Below are 21,580 nucleotides of genomic sequence, written 5' to 3' on the forward strand. Positions count from 1 at the left end.
GGGATTCTTTTCTTTCGGCTTTCATCCTTCATTCACAAGTCTTGCACTTTTGTCAATCCAATTCTAAACCTTTTAAGTTTGTTAATTCAATCCTAAAGCTCTTCACATTTTGTCAATTCGGTACTATTGGCCAGAAATCGGTGACGTGGATGCTAGCAATTCTACGTGGCACCACTGATGATAATGTAAACAAAATTTAATAATGTTTTAATATTTTTCAAAATTCTATTGTTTATTCTTTTATTTTTTATTTTTTTCCTTCTTCCTTTTTCCTTTTTCTTCTTTTCTTTTTCCCTCCGGCCTCAACCTCCGCCAACAGCAAGCGAGGCTGCCCTCTGTTGGAGTGTGATTCATACTCCCCAATAATAAGAAAGCATGTGGTTCCCACTCCACGCCGAGCGGGCAGGAGTCAGGGGGAGCTACTCCTGCGGGGTTCTCAACTGGACAACACCCCTTGAACACCATATGGCTTTTACGATTTAAGCCTTTATTTTTTTCATTGGTAGTTTGGGTTTGGACCCATAAATAGCTACTGTTATATATACTATTTTTTACTTGTAATTGAGTGATGTAATAAGAGGTACGAGGTACTAATTATAGTAGAATCATCTGCTGGAAGTAGCCCTAGTTTAAGGATGAACCTGGATAAAATCTCGTGTCTCAATTTCTCTTTCTGACTTTTACGCTTTACTTCATTGCGAGTGCCACGGTGTCTCGTAGGATCGCCATGATTCGGATCCGGTAGGACTGAATTGACAAAAGGTGAAAAGGCTTAAACCGAATCGATAAATTTAAAATGTTAGGACTAAATTGGCAAATATGCGAGGAATATGTTATTTCAAAATAACATCAAACTTAGCAACTTCCAATGAAAGTACAATGCCCATTTTTCCATAGTAAGTTACAAACAATTTGATGAATTTACCAACACCAAAATCCTCAATAAAATGTCAAATATTTCGTCCTTTCCGACAAATGGTAGGTCGTGGTCTACCCTACAAGAAACTAGCGAGGGCAATGACTTCTCCTAGTTCAAGCGCAACATACTCGTGTATATGCACATTCGCAAATTTTTTGTTCAACACAAAGGTGGGGGGATGATGTCTACGTCGGCTTGGGCCGAGTCTAGTGAGGAATGCGGGAGCCTCGGCGAAGCATGGTTGGCGGTGGGAGGCGCTTCTACATAGCTACTCTTCGTTGGACCTTAATGCTAGATCTTTCTATCTTCTTTTTAGATTCTTATTTTGCTAAAACTTCAAAAAAATATTTGTTGACGCCTAAATTTTGACTAATCTATTTTTTGCATAAAAATTATAAAAATCATCTCACATATTTATTTTGAGCATACATTGCATTGGCATATAATTTGGCAAGTAGAACACTTAATTTAGCATGCGTCTAGACTAGGCACGGGATGGAAAAATACACCGAGAAGATTTGAAACTTCGGGGACTGTATTGCAAATACTTAAAACTTCGGGGACTATATTGCAAATACCAAAAGAAGATGGAGAAAGGAAGATGGTGAAGAGAAGATAAAGAAGAGAAGATAATGAAAGGAAGATGGTGAAGAGAAGATGAAGAAGAGAAGATGAATATGAAGAAGGGAAGATGAAAATGGAAGGTGGAGAAATGAAGATGAGGAAGAGAAGATGAAGATGAAGAAGAGAAGATGAAAATGGAAGGTGAGGAAATGAAGATGAAGAAGAGAAGATGTAGATGAAGAAGAGAAGATGAAAATGGAAGGTGAAGAAATGAAGATGAATAATGAAGGATGAAGAACTTTGCCTATAAAAGAGGAGGAGAATGGAGAAAGTTTTGGGAAGAGTGGGAGAGAATTTAGAGAGCTCTTGAGATTGGTTTTAGAGAGAAAATTTGAAGAGAGTTTGAGAGTATGAGAGTTTTGAAGCCCGGTGCTACCATCGCCAATTTTTGCACCAACCAACACAAGCCACAAGTTCATCCCATTCGTTCAAGATCGCCGCAGCAAAAGAAAGCTAAGTGATTTTCTAATTTCCTCTAAGTTTGGATGCAAATTAGTCCAGATTTTCTACACTGATTTCTCTACGTTTTATGTTAAAAAATAGCTGCATACCAACGATGAGACATCAATGGTACAAGAATAGAATGAAAGCAAAAATGGAGAGAAGATCAATGCCTAGATTGCATCCGTCCCGATGATTCATTTGCCAAAAACAATTTCCTCCACTAAAGCTAAGTCCTCTTACTTTCTCTAGTTTGGTTCAAATTAATCGCACTCATTTTTATTCTTTTCTTAATTTGCAGAGCCTCATGGAATTATAGCAAGATGAGAAAGAAGCATAAAGGAGAGATAGGACCACGAGACTTCTTGGTCTAACAAGCCACCGAACCGGTTAAAACAAGCCCAGAGCAAAAGTTTGGAGCGATAGTTCAAATTGGGGAGTAATCTTAAACATATTTCATCTCAATTTCATGTAATTTCTTTATTTTGAAAATAAAAAAAAAAACTAAAAAAAGTCATAAGAAGAAAAACCAAAAAAAGAACCACCTCTGAACCTCAAGCGGAATCCATCAAAATTGCCAAATCAGACATTTCTTCGTGAAAATGGTACCGAAAGGGCATTAGAGTAATCTAGCATAACCAAGTCCCCGGACTCTTAACCTCCGGTTCGCAGAAATAAAATAGTTCTCCCGCTATTTTATTTAGGTTTCTAATCAACCTACCAAAAATGATTAGTGGCGGCTCCAAAAATGAAAAATCTTTTGCAAGATAATCACATGAACCATAAGTTGCGATTTGGTAGAGCTTGGGAGAACTCGAACTAGGTTAATTAATCTAATTAATTAATCCGGTAATCCATTAACCTAAAATTGGAAACTTGTTCATTTTTTTTTAGGTCGCGACAGCTTGGCGACTCCACTGGGGACTTTAAAGAGGACTTAGGCCGGATAATTTCATGAAAAAGAAATCACTTGATTTGGTAAACTTTGGTTGAATTCTCATTCTTAGGTGTTAAATGTTTTTGCAGATTGGGAGTTATAAGGGGAGGAGTGATCGGCTAACCCTTTGTTTTGCAGGCTTGGTGATTGGAATTGTGATTTAACTTTTGAATCATTGAAGTAGTGTTTGCCTTTAATTGTTGTGCATGATTGATCGTATTTGCACTACACTGCACACAATCCATGACCGGACCTGGGTCACACTAATAGTTTTAAGATGGTATTTAGATGGTTCTTTAACCTTGGCGGTAAGGTTTCGCTAAAGGTTATCCCATTTGGATCCCGAAAATTTTTCCAAAAAATGGCTCAAGGGTCGTTCTAATACACGTGAGGCTACGATGCATGAGAATTGCCCTTGTCGACCGAACAAAGCCGAAGTGATTGGACCCGACTAGTCATGACTATTGTACGCGAGGTTGCGACTAGTCATGATGATTGCGCGCGAGGCTGCGACATGTCATTTCGTTCATCATTTCACTTTGCAAAAGCCTTTTGGATAGATAGAATAAGATTTAAACTCACAATTCATGCGCATGTCTTTGTGATTGGCATTTTCTTCGTATGAGAGGTAATTTCTTGTCTCTTGTACCTTGTTATCTCATTTTTATTTTGGGCCGGTCCATGGTTTAGGTTGATTGTTTAGAAGTTTCATTGTCTTATTTCCAATTTCGCACTTTGCTTCCGCAGCTTTTACAATTTCATCAGTTGTTCTCAATTCTGATTTGGCTTATTCCTGTTGTGCGATTTTTACTAAATTCTACGATCGAGCTTTGAGTAAGTACCAAACACGAAAGTTGTAGACCTATGTTTCAACTAATATCTTGCAAAATTTCAGAATTAAATTCATAATTTAAGATGGCCCTTCGTTTTTTCAACAACATGCGGTTATAACAGTTTTCTGAACGTGATTTTTTTGGAAAGACACATTAAACTGATTTGATCCGTACATTTCTAGTCTAATTGGCCAACATAAAAGTTGTTCATCACCTTCTCAACTATAAGCTCGTAAAATTTGGACATGTTTTGATCAACGTACGAATTAATACGAATTTTTTCGTAAAAGCGGACAAACTGAAAATTACATGTTTCAATCTTTTGGTCATAATCACTTTGTTCATTTGAGTCTAGACGGATGTCATGGGCCGGCTCGCTATTCTTGCTCCCTGTACTCATTTTGGGTTTGTTACTGCGTACATGTAATTTATCACGGATCCTCCACATATTACTCGATCGGTCGCAAAGAGGATGGCCGACATTAATGCCGCCGTTAGTACTGTCCTAGACGAGAAACTTGGCTTCTTGACCGAGCGCTTTGAAGGGATGATGTCCCGAAAGATAGAAGAAATGATAGCCGCCTTCACCGCCAAACTTCAATCATCCGCCGTCAGCCCGCCGCTTCCTACTCTAGTTCCTCCTACGGACACATTCGGTAAAGCCCCGGAAGCTACTCTCTATCCGACAATGCCACTAGATGATGTGATCATCACGGGTGTGAGCTCGAGCACGCCGCCCGTAGTCCCAATCCCTCAAGCCAGCCCCGTGGCCCCCGGATTGAATGGTGATGCGGCCAAGCTGTTGGCCCAAATGGAACAGAGGATCCGAGAGGTTGAGGGGACTCACAACATACCCCAGATTGACCTGTCTATCTTTTCAAATGTCACGGTGCCGGAGAAGTTCAAGATGCCCGACTTCGAGAAGTATGATGGGACTTCCAACCCGGTTCAGCATATCTAGATGTACCAGGCAAGAATGAATAAGCATGCGACCAACGGCCCTCTAATGGTTCGGACTTTCCAAGCTAGTTTAAAAGAAGCTGCCATGAGATGGTATACGGACTACGAGATCTACCGGATGGATGATTGGGAAAAGGCAGCTAATGCTTTCATCAAACATTTTAGCTTTAACTTGGACGTGCTCACCACTAGAGAAGACCTTAAACAGCTTGAGATGAAGAAGGGAGAAACAATCAAGTAGTATGCCACCAGGTGGAGGAACGTGACATCTTAGCTGAAATCAGTCCCTCCCGAAAGGGAACTCATGAACTTGTTTGTTTCCACCCCGCCACCGGTTATGAGAACTCAAATTTTGGGATCTGCTGCCACGTCATTTAGCCATCTCATCGCGATGGCTGAAGAAATCGAGAACGGCATGAAGAAAGGTTGGTACGGTGATGTCGGTACGACGACTAAGAGGTTTGCGGTAAGGAAAGATAAGGAGCCGGCCCCACGGGTCAACATGACCTACAGCCAAAAACCTACGACCCGGACGCCGGTCGTACTGATTCCAAATCAGCAGTAGGCCAATTTCGGCGTGCAACGACAAAGAGGGAATCAACGGTCCCCTCGGCGGTTTACTCCTCTACCGGGAACCCCGTCGCAGGTACTCGCGGTTCTACGTAAGAGAGGTTTACCGACTTCCGAGCCTCTATGACCCAGTAACACGAGCTCGCCGATATATGATCCATCGAAGAAATGTGATTACCACTACGGGGAGCTCGGACATGACACTGACAGCTGTTTCGTACTAAAGCATCGGATTCAAGATCTTCTCGATTCTAAGGCATTTTCGTTCCAAGACAACAAACAATTTGAATGTCCGAATAATCCTTTGCCAAATCATTCGGGTAAAGTTAATGTTGTATTCATTTGGGAATCAAACAGGTTGGTGCTATTAAGGTTGAAATAGCTGATGTTCTCAACGCTCCGATCGGGGCAAGATATTATGAGGTCGGTGAACCGATATCACTCGATCGGTTGAAGGAAAAGGTCTCCGCTCTCCCGAAGGACGGATTCATAGTCCGGGCAAGTCAAACCGGGACAGTGGCCACTATATCCCGGATTATCATTGATCGGGATCGGGAGCTCGCAGCTTTGACCCAACTCGAGACCTTTCAAGAATCTCAAGTGGAAGATGCCAATGTGACTAACTTGATCAAGAACGACCCAGAGTTAGCGGACATGCCCGCCTTGGAAGATGCAGCGGACGATGAACTTGGAATAGTCATTGCCTCGCCCGGCCTTTTCCGTACGTTAATGACAAGGCGGTTCCTTGGTCCTACGATCTTGCCCCGATAACAAGATCGGGACGCGCTTATAGCGGTGACCAACCTACTAAGCAACTCACCGAGAAAGATGCTAAGGAATTCTTGGCTGTAATCAAGGCGAGTGAGTATAGCATTGTCGACCGGTTGCGGAAGTCACCGACTCGGGTTGCAGACGGCCAAGACTTCCGTCCGCTTATTCGATGGCGTAAAGAAGGATGTGCTGAGGCAGATCAACTTGGAGATTCTGATCGGGCCTTCTTTGTTTGACATTCTCTTCCAGGTCTTGGATATTCCTTCGGCCTTTAACCTTCTCCTAGGCCGACCTTGGATTCATAATGCCGGAGCTGTCCCATCAAGCCTTCATCAGAAAATTAAGTTCGTGGTCGAACAGAAGTTGGTGATTGTCCATGGAGAGGAAGATCACCAGATTTTTAATGAAACGGCCATCCCTTACATCGAGCCGGCTCATGATGAAGAAGATTCCTACCACACTTTTGAGATAGTACACACCATCCATGTATCACCGGAAAGTCCTTTGCCGGTTCCTGAAATGTCAACCACTTCTCTTATAGTGGCTAAGATAATGGTGGGCAACGGTGAAAGCTCAAGCTCAAGGAGTCGATCTGCTCACGGCGAAAACAAAATGGGAAATCTGGCACCGATGTTAGCAAACAACAATACCCAATTCGAGCATCAATTGCTCGAAACATCGGATGATTACTTTGATGATGAGCTTGCCACCTTGATGAGCTTGCTTGGAACTGAAGGACCTCCGGAGCCGTGATCCGAAGCTAGTGATTATGGGTTCTCAAACAACAATCGTTGGAGTCTGATCCAAGACAAAATCAGTCAATCATTGGAGTGGCCGGTAGAAGAGGTGGAACCAATCTCGCATGAATACTCCTTTAATTCCATTCCAGTACCGATCGAAGTTTTGGCCCGGATAGTTACGGAACCTGGAGAGATAACATCTCGAACATACAATCCGATCCAGATGAATCGATCTTTTCAAATTCAAAGTTCGCAAGGAATACATACAAGGGTAAAGCGGTATCGTTTCAACTCTTTTAGAACATGAGGACATACATTGACGCTTCCCCTTTTGATTTTTACGGGGGTCACTGCCTTTCCGGATAGAGAAGTATCTCTTCTCCCTAAAAAATTAATGAAATGAGAAATTCCTGGAGCCTTTGACAATCTCATGTCTCGACCTAGAGATAATGAAGTTTTGCAACTCATTTGCATGAGCGGGGGCAACTCATGATCCACGCCCCTAAGAAGTTTCTTATGTGTTGGCAATTCTATCCACCAAGATAAAAAGTTCCTGCATTTTATATGCTCGAAAACACTCATACATTGCATAGTTTGTGCATGACTATACATCATGTTTAATTTACCAACTCTGAATAAGGAACATGAACTGCATAAGATACATCGAATGTACGGAATGGGGCAGGACGGAATGATGAAAGGCAATCCTTTCCCAAACATGTCCAATTTTTTCAGGCGAGATGAACAGTGGCAAAATTCCGCATTCCCCGAGGTAAAGAGTTTTCTCGCGAAAGGTACAATAAGCGAAGTGACGGAGGCGTTCATTTCTCTATCCTAAACACTACGGGTTATCCGTTGATTAACCCATTTGAGCGGAGGTTTCACTTCTACAACCCTGTCGAGAACCACCCCACATTGGGGCAAAACAAAGGTAATTCCATCGGTATCGCGAGGCAAATGGTTAGAAATTCTCTTGCTTGGACTAACATCAATCTTCGGGTGATTCTTTGCATTGTACTTGCGCTTTAATTCAAGTGCCTTAGGATGACGAAAAGCATTTCTTCTTTTATCCTACACATTTATATCCATTTGCACAACACATTTGAACCTGCAAATTCATTTCTAAAAGCCCTTATTGGTGACCATTATTGTCCCGAAGCGAAAATGGCCCATCTTTGAGTAGGACTTGAAAAGTCGGATCAACGTAAAATCCCCGAATGAACTCATCAGCAGTAAAAATATAAAAAAAAAAAAAGCGAAGGTTGATTCTACAGAAAATTCTTGGGTATTTAAAAAACAAAGTGCCTACCAAAAGTAAGGCCAATGCCCATTCAATCCATTGTTCATTTGTAATGCACAATTCTCTTGTACGTTTCAAGAGGGGTTCTCATTAAGTGTCAAATTGCAAAATGCAATCCCCAGCTCATACCATCCTCAAAGCAATGGTGGCACCCCAAAAGGCCAAGATCGATGACAAGACCGCAATGGTCACCAACATCAAGTCGCTTCTCATACATCTTCTGAGCCAAAACAAATCCTTTCTTTTCCAAGTCCCCAAATCATAACCCACGGTACAACCCTTCAAAAGTCTTTTCCGACTAGGGCACTTGAGTTCTTGTAGGGCTCAATTATTTTAAGCATCGCTCGAAGAAGTTCGAGCAAGATTATTTCTCTCTCATTTTTGCGGGGTTCTTGACTTGTAAACCCATAGCAGATAATGAAGAAATTCATTGCAGCAGCCTTGACTCAACTAGAGTCCCCTTTGTAAACCTTTGACCTAGCCCTCATTACGGTCATAATCAAGACCTCTAGATCGGCTCGGTCGTATCAATTGCGAGATTACTTGGATCCTTATCGAATGCGATGATGGAAAGATTGAGTGATTTCTTTTGAATCCCGTAGACGGGATAAATAGCTTTTCTTGAGAATGAGTGAAAGCCCTTTCGGACTGAAGTCCCCCCATTCAGCTCACATTCGAGGTATTCGTAATGTGAGAACCTCCCTGGACAAAATTGGTAATGCGAACTTAAAAGAATGGTTATGCATGAACCATAGTATAAGTGATTGCATTATACTCATTGTTGAATATGTTTGTGTGTGTTACCTCCGACATTCTATGATAGGTAATACATTCCCGATGTTCGAGTTCCCTCCCAAGGTCTCGAAATTCACCTAAGGATTATTGAATGAGCAAGTTCTGCTGGCAAATGCCTACCAGGCACGCTATGAGCAATCTATTTCATTCCTTGATTAATCGTTCGGAAAGTCCAGGTAAGTTTTTTGAATCCCTTTTCCAATTAACAACTCTTCTGATGATAGTTGTTATGATTCAATTCAGGCGATATGCCCCTTTCGTACTTATCGATTCCATTCGAGGGTGCTCCCATCAAATATTGTTCAATTCCGGCAATATGCCTCTTCTATCGAGTCGTTAAGACATATGCACTAGCGATCTTGACATCTTATCAAATCATAACGACGTAGCTCTTATGATTTCGGTCTCGAATCACGAAGACGTATGCACCGGTGATCTTGACCTTTAGTCGGCTCATAATGACATAGCTCTTATAATTTTCGGCTCCTTTATCAAATCATGAAGACATAAGCACCCATGGTTTTGATCCAAATCAAATCATAATGACGTAGCTCTTATGATTTTGATTCCCCTTTGTCGAATCGTGAAGACATATGCACCGGCGATTTCGACATTTAATCAACTCACAACGACGTAGCTCTTGTGAACTCGATCCCACTTCTTTCGACTCACAACGACGTAGCTCTTGTGATCTCGAAAGACACACATATCTTGCGATGTCTCGCATTAGGGAGAAGTCTCTAATAACAGATAGGCCAAATACTTTAAGGTCCTCGTGTTTGCAAGAAACCGAGAAATTAAGGGAATCAACAGCTTATGAGGTATTTGGTAAAACAAGTATTCTCGTATGCGATCCATGTGCATGTTTCTCTAACAAGGAAAAAAGAGAAGTTTTGGCACATGTTATTTACGGTCTTGCATATCATGCATCACTTCATTACATAAAAAATGGGATTAAAACTCCCGTCAAAAAGTTCATCCATAATTTGCCTTGTCAAAATTTAGGATTCAATTTTGTCTTTGAGCGGAACCTCTACGAGCCTCCACTCAAAAAGGGGCAGTTGTTGACGCCTAAATTTTGACTAATCTATTTTTTGCATAAAAATTATAAAAATCATCTCACATATTTATTTTGAGCATACATTGCATTGGCATATAATTTGGCAAGTAGAACACTTAATTTAGCATGCGTCTAGACTAGGCACGGGATGGAAAAATATACCGAGAAGATTTGAAACTTCGGGGACTGTATTGCAAATACTTAAAACTTCGGGGACTATATTGCAAATACTTGAAATTTCAGGAACTGTATTGCAAATATCAAAAGAAGATGGAGAAAGGAAGATGGTGAAGAGAAGATAAAGAAGAGAAGATAATGAAAGGAAGATGGTGAAGAGAAGATGAAGAAGAGAAGATGAATATGAAGAAGGGAAGATGAAAATGGAAGGTGGAGAAATGAAGATGAGGAAGAGAAGATGAAGATGAAGAAGAGAAGATGAAAATGGAAGGTGAGGAAATGAAGATGAAGAAGAGAAGATGTAGATGAAGAAGAGAAGATGAAAATGGAAGGTGAAGAAATGAAGATGAATAATGAAGGATGAAGAACTTTGCCTATAAAAGAGGAGGAGAATGGAGAAAGTTTTGGGAAGAGTGGGAGAGAATTTAGAGAGCTCTTGAGATTGGTTTTAGAGAGAAAATTTGAAGAGAGTTTGAGAGTATGAGAGTTTTGAAGCCCGGTGCTACCATCGCCAATTTTTGCACCAACCAACACAAGCCACAAGTTCATCCCATTCGTTCAAGATCGCCGCAAAGCAAAAGAAAGCTAAGTGATTTTCTAATTTCCTCTAAGTTTGGATGCAAATTAGTCCAGATTTTCTACACTGATTTCTCTACGTTTTATGTTAAAAAATAGCTGCATACCAACGATGAGACATCAATGGTACAAGAATAGAATGAAAGCAAAAATGGAGAGAAGATCAATGCCTAGATTGCATCCGTCCCGATGATTCATTTGCCAAAAACAATTTCCTCCACTAAAGCTAAGTCCTCTTACTTTCTCTAGTTTGGTTCAAATTAATCGCACTCATTTTTATTCTTTTCTTAATTTGCAGAGCCTCATGGAATTATAGCAAGATGAGAAAGAAGCATAAAGGAGAGATAGGACCACGAGACTTCTTGGTCTAACAAGCCACCGAACCGGTTAAAACAAGCCCAGAGCAAAAGTTTGGTGCGATAGTTCAAATTGGGGAGTAATCTTAAACATATTTCATCTCAATTTCATGTAATTTCTTTATTTTGAAAATAAAAAAAAAAACTAAAAAAAGTCATAAGAAGAAAAACCAAAAAAAGAACCACACCTCCGAACCTCAAGCGGAATCCATCAAAATTGCCAAATCGGACATTTCTTCGTGAAAATGGTACCGAAAGGGCGTTAGAGTAATCTAGCATAATCAAGTCCCCGGACTCTTAACCTCTGGTTCGCAGAAATAAAATAGTTCTCCCGCTATTTTATTTAGGTTTCTAATCAACCTACCAAAAATGATTAGTGGCGGCTCCAAAAATGAAAAATCTTTTGCAAGATAATCACATGAACCATAAGTTGCGATTTGGTAGAGCTTGGGAGAACTCGAACTAGGTTAATTAATCTAATTAATTAATCCGGTAATCCATTAACCTAAAATTGGAAACTTGTTCATTTTTTTTAGGTCGCGACAATATTCTCTATAATATTTTCAATTGCCGTGTTAGGCAACGCGTAATGAAAAGTCATACCAATAATTCATAGATGCTTATGGTATTCTCTCTCTCTCTCTCTCCCCCCTTCGCTCTCGCATGTGGTCTTTCTCTCTCTCACGTAAAGTAAAAAATTCTTCCTCCTCCTCTACATTCTCTCTCTCTCTCTCTCTCTCTCTCTCTCTCTCTCTCTCTCTGCTTTTTCCAATGGTTGATGGCGAATTTGCACATCTCTACATCCATGACTATGATGACTCCTCCGCCTTGGGACGTAATCACCGCCTTTGTCTCTCTGTCTCTGTCTCTGATTTCCACCTCTTCTTTTCACTGTTGCTAGTTCTTTGACACTGGTCTTTTCGTTCTACCATTCGTAGCATTTGAGCTTCTTCTTCTTCTTTTTGAAGGATTCTTCGGCGATTTGCCTTCTTTTTTGAATTGAGCTTCGGTTGCACCAAGCTATCCAGTCTAGTGATTTCTTAGGGTTTTGATTGGGTTGATCGGGTTTCGATTGGTATGAAGCTAACTACTGCTTTTGACGTTGATTTCTCTGCATTGTTACAATAAGAGGACGAAGATATGTTGGCATCGCATGCTTCAACCCCCGATTAGGACCGACTTTTCCGATTGCTCTGTTGTAGCTTTGCTTGAAAAGGACAATCTCAAGACTAGACCCATGCACAGAGGAGATGTATGCCCTAAAGTTACCATATAATAGTTACATGTTGGGGATTTTAGTTATACTTTTAATTTCATATTTAATTAATGGTAAAGACATGTTCATTCATTTGTCCAGTTAATTAGATGAATGATTACATAAGATCAGTTATGACTGAATCTATTCTTGAGATATTAAAAATATGTGTGACAGGTTCACAGTTAAACCGAATCTTTAAATTGTTCCCGGTCGATGGATCATTAAGTAGATAGTAATGATCCTGTTGAGATCGGTGTGTTTTTAGCTTCACCATTAAGTATTGGATACTTAAGGGGATGACAATTCACAAGTCATTAGATATTATGATACCCGAGTTAGAGCATAGGTGCTTGTACTGGACAATTTCACTAAATGTGACACACATTAAATGATTAGCAACATGGAAGCTTCTAGCATGGTCAATGTCTAATCCTTCCCGCTTTGGTCTTGTGTAAATGATCTTTAAACCCGAGGCACAGTGATAGCTTGTGTGTAGGGTAGCTATGGTTCACAAGTGCGCATATTGTCGGTTCATTGATCCGTCTCTATACTTGATGGTCATAGTTCCTTCACATACGAAGTTACACGTGTGCGTAAAATGGAATTTATCTCCTTGTTAATTGCAAGGTATGATAATGATGTCCTATGCGATCAAATCATGACACTACATTGAAATTCCCGGCCGAGATTTTAACCGATAATGAAATATTCATGTCTCGTATAAATGCATGTCAATTAGATTTGTGTATGTGATTGAATTGGAGGCTTGACAAATATTTTATGGCTTTTGTACGATTGAGACATGGTAAGACAGAGGGATTGAATTACATTGTAGCCAAAACCGATGAGCTCATTATATTCTTGAAGCATTCACACTGTCTAAGCACCTATGACATATTGCTAAATGCCAATATGGCTTGTAGGACCTGAAGGTTGATTGGGACGGTCAATTCTCTTGGAAGTACTAATGTGTTGATGCATATGTTACTATCAGCTCAGTGATGAACCTAAGGATGTCACACATCATAACGAGTACATGACGACGTTGAATGTGAAAGACGATATTGTAAATATGTTTGTGATCACGACCATCAAATTAGTCTGACTGAAATTTAATTCTTATTTTTGGTCATAAACGAACGTGCATATGATGCACAAGTATGTCCGAAATAGAGATATATTGATGTGCCTAAAAATGTGCACACGTTGATATATATATATATATATTTATATTTGAAAAGAAATACATATATATATATATATATGTGTGTGTCAGCAAGTGCTGACCACCAAGTTGCTAACCCGTGCAGGTCATCAACTTGCTCCACAAGTTGCCAACCTCTATGTGAATGTGAGAAAAAGAGTTTTAAATTGCAACTTTTAAATTAAATAAATTCTCTCTCCCTTTACAAGGAACAGGAAAAGGAAAAGGAAAAGGAGCAAAGAATCTCTCAACAATGAAAAAGAAAAGGAAAAGAAAAAGGTTATCTTTAACCTTTCTTTAGCAATCTTGGACTTTTACTTGCCGTGGTTGAAGGGAAAGTGGTCCTTAGTTGGGCTTAAAAGGGGTTCATTTTGACGTTGCTGCCTGTGTTTTTGGTGGTGACAGAAAGTGGTGTTCAAGCTGGATTTGCTCAAATGAAAAAGAATGGAGAACGGCCGGGGATATAGTCTTTGAATATCAAGGTGTAGATCAGATGAAGCTTTCTTCTCGCCTCGGTCTCTCTATTTCTAGTGAAAGAACAAACCCGATATCTTAATATCTGCAGTTAAGTTGGCCGAGTCAATACAGAGTGTGAATTTCTCTGCTTACGTGCAGCTAATTGTATGTAGCATTAGCAGGAGCATGAGCAGGAGCAACAAGAAGGTGACAGTGGACGGAGCCGTAGATCCGGTGGAGCTCTTAGGAAAGCTGAGGAAGTGGTGTGACGCGGACATACTCTCCGTCGGACTGGTCAAAGAGGCTTAGACGAAGTGAAGAAACGACAACAAGAAGGACGATCGGGACAAGAAGAAGCACGACAAGGAGAGCTATTTTCACTTCCGTGAAAAGGATATTGCGGAACATTTTAAGGGTAAAATTATTTCCTGATGAATGCTACTCCTATTCTCCTTTATGTGTCCCTGAAGCTGGACTTTTGTTCTTATTGTCTTTAGATGAGTTTGATGAAGGAACAAGGAGAGCAGCAACAGAGAAAGTACAGAGCACAAGCCCATCGTTATACTACAATAAAGGTATATATACTCAGAAGCAGCATTGGCCTTTTGTTAATATTATATCTAAAGCAACAGATTATTATGCTAGGTTGCACGAGAAGAGGATCTTGTTGATCAGATTGGAAAAGACATATACTTCGATCTTGTCGACCACGACAAAGTCCGAAGTTTTCACATTCAGAAGGAAATGCCGTTTACTCTTTTCAAGGTATCTTACACTTTTCATGACTTCAGCTAGTGACTAATTAGAGCTTCGCCTCAGTATAATTAGGTCTTTAAGTCTCTTTCTCGTTAGTTTTTGCGGATTGAATACACATTGCTTGTTTCTACAAACGCTAGAATGCATCTATTCTGTTTCAGCTACAATTCTTCTCTAATCTAGCCTTGTTTTTGGCACTTTTGTTGTCTTCAATTCTCCGACTACATCAGTCCTGATTCAGGAATCCATCTTGACTGTCATCGGCTCTTGAAAGATTTTCTGTGTCCGATACTTCTCGTTTTCTTTGTTATTTGTGTGCTTACTTTTCCTTATAATTTTATCCTCCGTCTCTTCAATTTACCATAATATATCTTTGAATAGCTGAAAATCATTACATGCTTCAAAGACCTTTGAGCAAACCTGACTCCTGACCTGGTGTCTTCTGATTTTGTTTACACAGATAGTAGTCAAATAATGATATTGCTCTATGCTAATGTAAATACGGCACTAAAAACAACTAAGATAGTGTGTTAACCATGTGGGCATTGCTGTGTCATTTGGATCCTATCCAGTAACATGGACTGTCAGATATGTTGATTGATCCATGTAACTGATTTTCTGGTAACTCGCAGGAGGAAGTTGCCAGAGAGTTTGGTGTACCTTTGCAATGTCAGCGTTTCTGGTTATGGGCAAAGAGGGAAAACCATACTTACCGTCCAAATCGGCCTCTGACACCCCAAGAGGAAGCCCAACCAGTAATAACATTTTACTGTTGAATCCCATTGTCCAGTTCCATGGATCGATTCATGTGATTGGGGAGGTTCCTTGTTTTTTACTACATCAATGTTTCTTCATAGAATGCAAAAAAAAGCTAGATACGTGTAGAATTCCTTTAGGTCACTTTCCTTAATGGAAGCTATGAGCTCTCTCTGAACTCTCTTTTACAGTATGTACCATCTACCATCTTTTTTCCTCATGGACGCGAGGTACGGAGAGTATGAAATATTACTGCATTTACCTTGTTTGTGTGGGAATTGGGATGCTAGGTAGGCAGGTCATGTCATGCACTCGAAGTCTTCAGTAGATGTTCTACTTTCTTGACAACAGATTGATTAGGCTGTTAGCGATGGTGGTGTAAGGAAAACTGCTGTCATCTTTGATTTTTGTTTAATCGGCTTAGGCTCATCGTAAGAATGAGGATGAACTGGAGCATGTAGAATGATAGTTGCTTCTCATATATACTTGATCATCTAATGATTGTGATAACCTTGACATAGGTTGGACAGGTGAGGGAGATGCGGAACAAGGCTTACTACAAAGGGCAATTAAAGTTGTTCTTGGAAGTTGTGCTTGGGCTGGTATTGATTGATAGTCATTGGCCATGCATATTTGTGTTTGGCATGCTATTCTGAGGTGGCTTTGGAGGGCACGATAGTTTTGTAGCTCGTGCTATGGGTCTAAATGACAGTGCATGATATTGCAGGATCTGGTTCCTGTTTCACCACCCGAAAAAACTGATGAAGATATCTTGCTATTCTTCAAACTTTACAACCCTGAGAAAGGAGAACTGCGGTAGTTTGCATTTCCATATATAAAATTTTCCTGTTTTCTTGGTGCCTTTTTTCTTCATCTTACGTGAGAATTACCACCATGATACCAGATATGTCGGTAGGCTCTTTGCGAAGATTTATCATAGACCAATTGAAATTCTGCCAAGATTAAAGGAGATGGCGGGCTTCAATCAAGATGAAGAAATAGAACTATTTGAGGTTTGTTCCTTCCCTTCCCTTGGAGAAAGAGGAAGCCTGCATTTGAACATACTTCCTTGAGGACTAGATAGTTCAATTTCATTCAATTTGGTTCACTATTTGCAGAGAAGTTAAATTAATGCACTGTTTGTGCAAAAATCATAACAAACAGCTTTTACTCTCCAGATTTTCTGGTAAAAGATAAAAGTAGTCACAGTTTCAACTGTCTAGGGTCTGTCACAGTCCTTGGCAAAGTAAATTTAAGGCCCTCATTTCATGTCGATGTTATCCCCAGGAGATAAAGTTCGAGCCTTCTGTCATGTGTGAGCATCTTGACAAGGAGACATCCTTTCGAATGAGTCAGGTATAAATTGGCTTATTGCATCTCGTTCAAGCTCACTTTTTGCACATTTTCTTAGAATGAGTACTCTATTTCTCTTCTCAGATTGGAGATGGGGACATCATTTGCTTTCAAAAGGCGGACAATGAAGATGGATTTCGTTACCCAGATGTTCCTTCTTTCTTGGAGTATGTGCATAACCGCCAGGTACCACCAGCCCTCATTTGTTTACTACAATCACTTGAGTATTTGTGAGTTTCTTTACTTGTGTATCTGGTGTCTGAAGGTGTGTTTCTTAGTCTTCAGCATGAAGTTGAACTCCTCTTTCTTTCCTGTGCTCTTTGCTGGACTTCGTTTTGGCCATATGACGTGCAGAAACTAATTTATTAAGATTAAGACGCAACTTTCAAAGCATTCTCACTGTGCCACAACTTATAGGGACTAGTTCATTGCTATGAGGAGTGTGTTAATGGACCGTCAACTTATAGGAAAGAGCCATACCATTATCCATGAATTCACTTAGCATTAGATGATACTATTTGATATATGCGAAGGCTATCTGTGGTGCAAAGGCATAACAATGGGTAAAGGGATTTATACGTTGTCTTTATAAATTTGGAGGAAATATGAAAGGTTACAAGAGAAATTCTTTGGAGAACTCTATGGAGGAAAGGAGTACACGTCGTTAGTAAGGATACATCGAAGATATTCAAGACGATAACCTTGGCATATGCATTTCGCTGATGATGTTTGTAGATGAAAGTTGGAAATCAACCGGGAGTGAATACAAAAAGCTCATGTTCTAGTGGGAAATGTTGGAACATAAGGATTTGTTTAAGTCAGTCCAAAAAGGTAGTATATGGACTATGGAGTATGAGTTTAGTAAAGGGCGGCAGGCTAAATGTCACAATGTAGGATGGAGAAAGCATGGAGTTCTTACCCACCAAATACAAGTGGGACGGAGAAAGTGGTGTGTTCTTTGTTTTACGCGACCGTAGGATGGCACTTAAGCTTAAGTGAAATTTCTAATAAAGTTGGTAGTCAAAAGCTGATACATGCTCAAAATGAGTATGGCGGATGTGAGAATGCTTTATAGATTGTGTGAGCATATAAGAAAAGCCATGATAAAGTTGTCGTGAATATTGCTTTTCTTTGTACTTAGCGCATTTGCTTTATAGATTGTGTGTTCTTCATTATAAAGACTGGTGATGAGTCTTTTTTGTTTCAACTGATTGGATTATGGGGAAGCACGCGATGGAAGAGCAAAGTTTCACTTTGTGGAAATACACATGGAAGATTACCAACTTCTCTAGCTTGACTCAAAGGAAGTACTACTCTGAAGTGTTCACGCTCAGCAACCATGCCTGGTAATCGTTGTAATCGATTTTTGGCAAGCGCAATGATCGAATCGTGGCCTGTTCTTGTCTCTTCGTTTCCTCTAGTTGTTGATTTTCCTAAGAATTATCCAATCTCTTGTATGGTACGGTTGATGTGAGCAGGCGAATACTCATCTTCCCAAAGGGGAACAATACAGAGCATTTGTCAATATACTTGGAAGTCGCTGATTCCGAGAGGCTACCATCCGGGTGGAGCAGAAACGCCCGTTTCAAGTTGACTCTGATTGATCAGAACAATTATGGCAATTCTAGGATTAGGGGTATGTTGATTTGGACTCTGGTTATGTTTCATTTTTTCTGTCTGCTGTTGGAATCTGATTTTGAGATAATAGTATTTTGGGGGAATGGGAAACCTTATTTCATATCTGCTACTGAAGTCCTCTTTCATGTCTTGTTAGAATTTAGTCACATATATGTCCTCACAGCTGATGGTATTCGTATTAATGAACTCATAAATTTGGTGCAATGGCAAATTTGATTCATAACCTGAGAAATCTTGCTTAAGCTAGTGTCCAACAAAATTGTGATTCATGTGAAATACCCTCATTCATCTTACGTGAAGTTTTCCATTGTATTTGTGGTGTACGTCAGCGAAGGCCATTCTCTTTCAGAAAGAATACTGAAGGACTATTTGACTTCTCTTGTTGTACTAAGTATGACTTTAGGGAAACAAAGTGAGAGAAATACTCAAGAGGTCATAGCACATCTGTTTATGGAGATGCCTACTTTATAGATATGGTTAAGTTTCTTCTGTGTATACAACCTGTGCCGATTCCACTCGCACATGCGTTTTTATGCTTTTCAAAGCATCTAAGGTGACAATATGAAAAGTTGACTCCGAAAGTTCAGATGGAATGTGTGAACATCTGGACAATATAGAACTATTGGAAGGAGTGAAGATTCACCGTGTCGATACTGTTTGTGGGACAAGTTGCAGGATTTTAGGTACTATATAAATGAAGATAGGAGGGTTTTAGTAATTTTGATTTTTGCCATTTCAGTTAAACCAGGTCAAGTTTCTGATGAAGCAATCTGAGAGAGAATGTTTAGGCCTTGTTGTTGCAATGCTTTCTCGAAGCAAGCTTTAACTTCATTCTTCTGGTTCTGGAGTCCCATGTTTCTGATCCCAGACATTGTAATCTTTACATTCATTGAACCAGATGCAGTGATCTTTAACTTGTTACCCCTTTTTGCTGAAGTCCCATTTGAACATAATGCAGAGACAGAACACAATTTCACTGGAAGAGAGAGTCTTTGGGGCTTCACATCCTTCATCCTATTGAGTGAAGTCCGTGACGGCCGTAACGGGTATTTGGTGAACAACACTTTGATGGTTGTAGCTGAGCTTTTAGCCCCCCAACTCCCAGCTGAAAGTACTTGGCTGGCTGAACCTTCTGCAAATATTCCACAGGCGACAAAAACAGATGCATTCAACACATATTTCTCAAATCTTGAGGAACTTATTAATGTTGCTGAGAGTTCTTCAGCTAGAGGAGGGTCGAATGCGAGCAATCAAAAAGGTGCTCTTTCAACTTCTGAGGCTCCCACCTTGGAAGAAGTACAGAAGGCTAGGCTGTCTCTGAAGGAGTGCCTTTCCGATCTCTTCAAGCTAAACATAAAAGACAGATTGGCTGAAGCAGTGTCAACGTTAAGCATGGCCAAAAGAGGGTTGTCACGAGACCGGCAAAAGTCAGTCAAGGCCTTTTGGGCCAACTTCGATGAGTTCACGTCCGACTTTTTGACCTTCGAGCGGGACAATGTCGAATTCGAGTTGCAGAAATTGATGAAGGATCAGATGTTTGTGACAATGAAGAAGAATCATGAGACTCACGTCTTGTATAAGCAGTTGTTGGGTGACCTGACCGAAAAGGAGGAAGAGCTCAACGAAAAACTTGAGGAAGTGAAGTCCAAAAGAAGAGAGCTCATTTCGAGCTGGGAGACTTTGATGGTCGAGTCGGAAGAAGCGAAGTCTGGGTACGAGGACCAAGAGAAAAAAGTAGAGGAGGCCGAGGAGAAGAAGAGAATAGCCGAGGAAAGAATGTCTAGATCAAGGACTGCGTGGTCAAATCTGAAGTTGCTATTTGGTTGAAACTTTTTGGGCTTGGATCAGAACCGGCTATGAGGACACTGTTCAATTGGATTGCTTATGTGAATAGAACTCTCTTTGTGTGATATCTCTTGCTATCAAGTGCTTTGAGTGGCGAAAACCTGTGCCATTGAGAAACAGCAACCTTCAGGCTGCTGGTAATTCTTTTGAAGGAGTTTCCACATCTGCTGTGCTTTCATACGTTCCAAATTTCACATTCTCTGTGGTTTACTTTTGGTTATTTCATCAGAGGTTTGTGAGCCTATTGACGCTCCGTGTCGGTACACATAATTGTCCGCGAATGACGACGACGTATGTCTTCATTCTGTAACGTTGTCGGTAAACTTGAAATTTTGTTGGTAAAGTTGCGTAACTGTCGATTAGAACGTCGCATGAAATGATAAGTCATCAATTTTCGAGAAATTTATCACTCAGACACAAAAATTTGGCCGTGGAACTGAGATCTTGCTACTATAGGTCTGTTTATAAATAGCAAGTTACAAGTAGAGTAACAAATGTGCTTCAAGTAGAGTGGAAATTACATACCTATTTTCTGTAAATATTCACCGTTGAAAACAGAAACTTACCAGTGTAATTAGTAACTTGCATTATAATTGGTGACTTAACAATATAAATTCATGTACAAGTTAGTAAGTTACCAACAACGCAAGGAATTTGTTATTTCAAAATGACATGGAACTTAGTAAATTCCAATGAAGTAAAATGCCCATTTTTCTATAGTAAGTTGCCAACAATATGATGAATATACCAACACCAAATTCCACAATAAAATATCGAACATTTTGAAAAGAATTCGTTGGAAGTAGAACCTTACCATTGAATTTAGCAAGGTTAGTGATAATTAGTAACTTACCACGTTAGTGTAATTTCCTTACTGACCAAGGAAGGGAATTACCATAGCCTAAATTCTAAGTCAACAACAAAGTTATGTTTATTTGACAGAAAATGGATAATTTGAAAAAATATGTTCTAAAAAATGATCGCCTGTATAGTTTGCAAAAATAAATGAGTCAAAAATATACTCATTGTCCACAAAAACATTTAGACATAAATTGTTGTTGACAATGTAAAATATTTTGAATGTACTGATTATTTCAAGGGATTTTTTAGAAAAATATTTTCTAAATAATTTATCTTTCACGAAGCAAACGGAGCTTAAATTATCATATTTTTAATATTTGCCATTCATTTGTTGCTCCATTGCTCCCCCAAAAGCGAGCATGTATGTATAGCTCGCTAATTCCACTCGTAGGTT

General features: G+C 39.9%; 1 protein-coding gene across 4 annotated transcripts in view; it reads left to right on the top strand.

Annotated features, from left to right (window-relative positions):
• Positions 1–21,580, top strand: part of LOC115741912 (ubiquitin C-terminal hydrolase 12-like) — a 44,584-nt gene that overhangs the window by 11,425 nt on the left and 11,579 nt on the right. The window contains exons 3-12 of one of the 4 annotated variants that reach the window (XM_030675936.2): positions 14,623–14,742; positions 15,366–15,488; positions 16,011–16,091; positions 16,217–16,305; positions 16,394–16,502; positions 16,777–16,845; positions 16,927–17,028; positions 18,070–18,188; positions 18,321–18,478; positions 19,439–20,419. In XM_030675936.2, the coding sequence (XP_030531796.2) occupies positions 14,623–14,742; positions 15,366–15,488; positions 16,011–16,091; positions 16,217–16,305; positions 16,394–16,502; positions 16,777–16,845; positions 16,927–17,028; positions 18,070–18,188; positions 18,321–18,478; positions 19,439–20,307 (1,839 nt within the window). In that variant the 3' untranslated portion in view covers positions 20,308–20,419. Of the gene's footprint in view, positions 1–14,622; positions 14,743–15,365; positions 15,489–16,010; positions 16,092–16,216; positions 16,306–16,393; positions 16,503–16,776; positions 16,846–16,926; positions 17,029–18,069; positions 18,189–18,320; positions 18,479–19,438; positions 20,420–21,580 lie in introns of those variants that run through there. The other 3 variants (XM_030675935.1, XM_048281650.1, XM_048281651.1) reach the window with 3 other exon arrangements.

Source organism: Rhodamnia argentea, chromosome 7 (assembly GCF_020921035.1).
Source record: "Rhodamnia argentea isolate NSW1041297 chromosome 7, ASM2092103v1, whole genome shotgun sequence".
NCBI classification, from domain to species: Eukaryota; Viridiplantae; Streptophyta; class Magnoliopsida; order Myrtales; family Myrtaceae; genus Rhodamnia; species Rhodamnia argentea.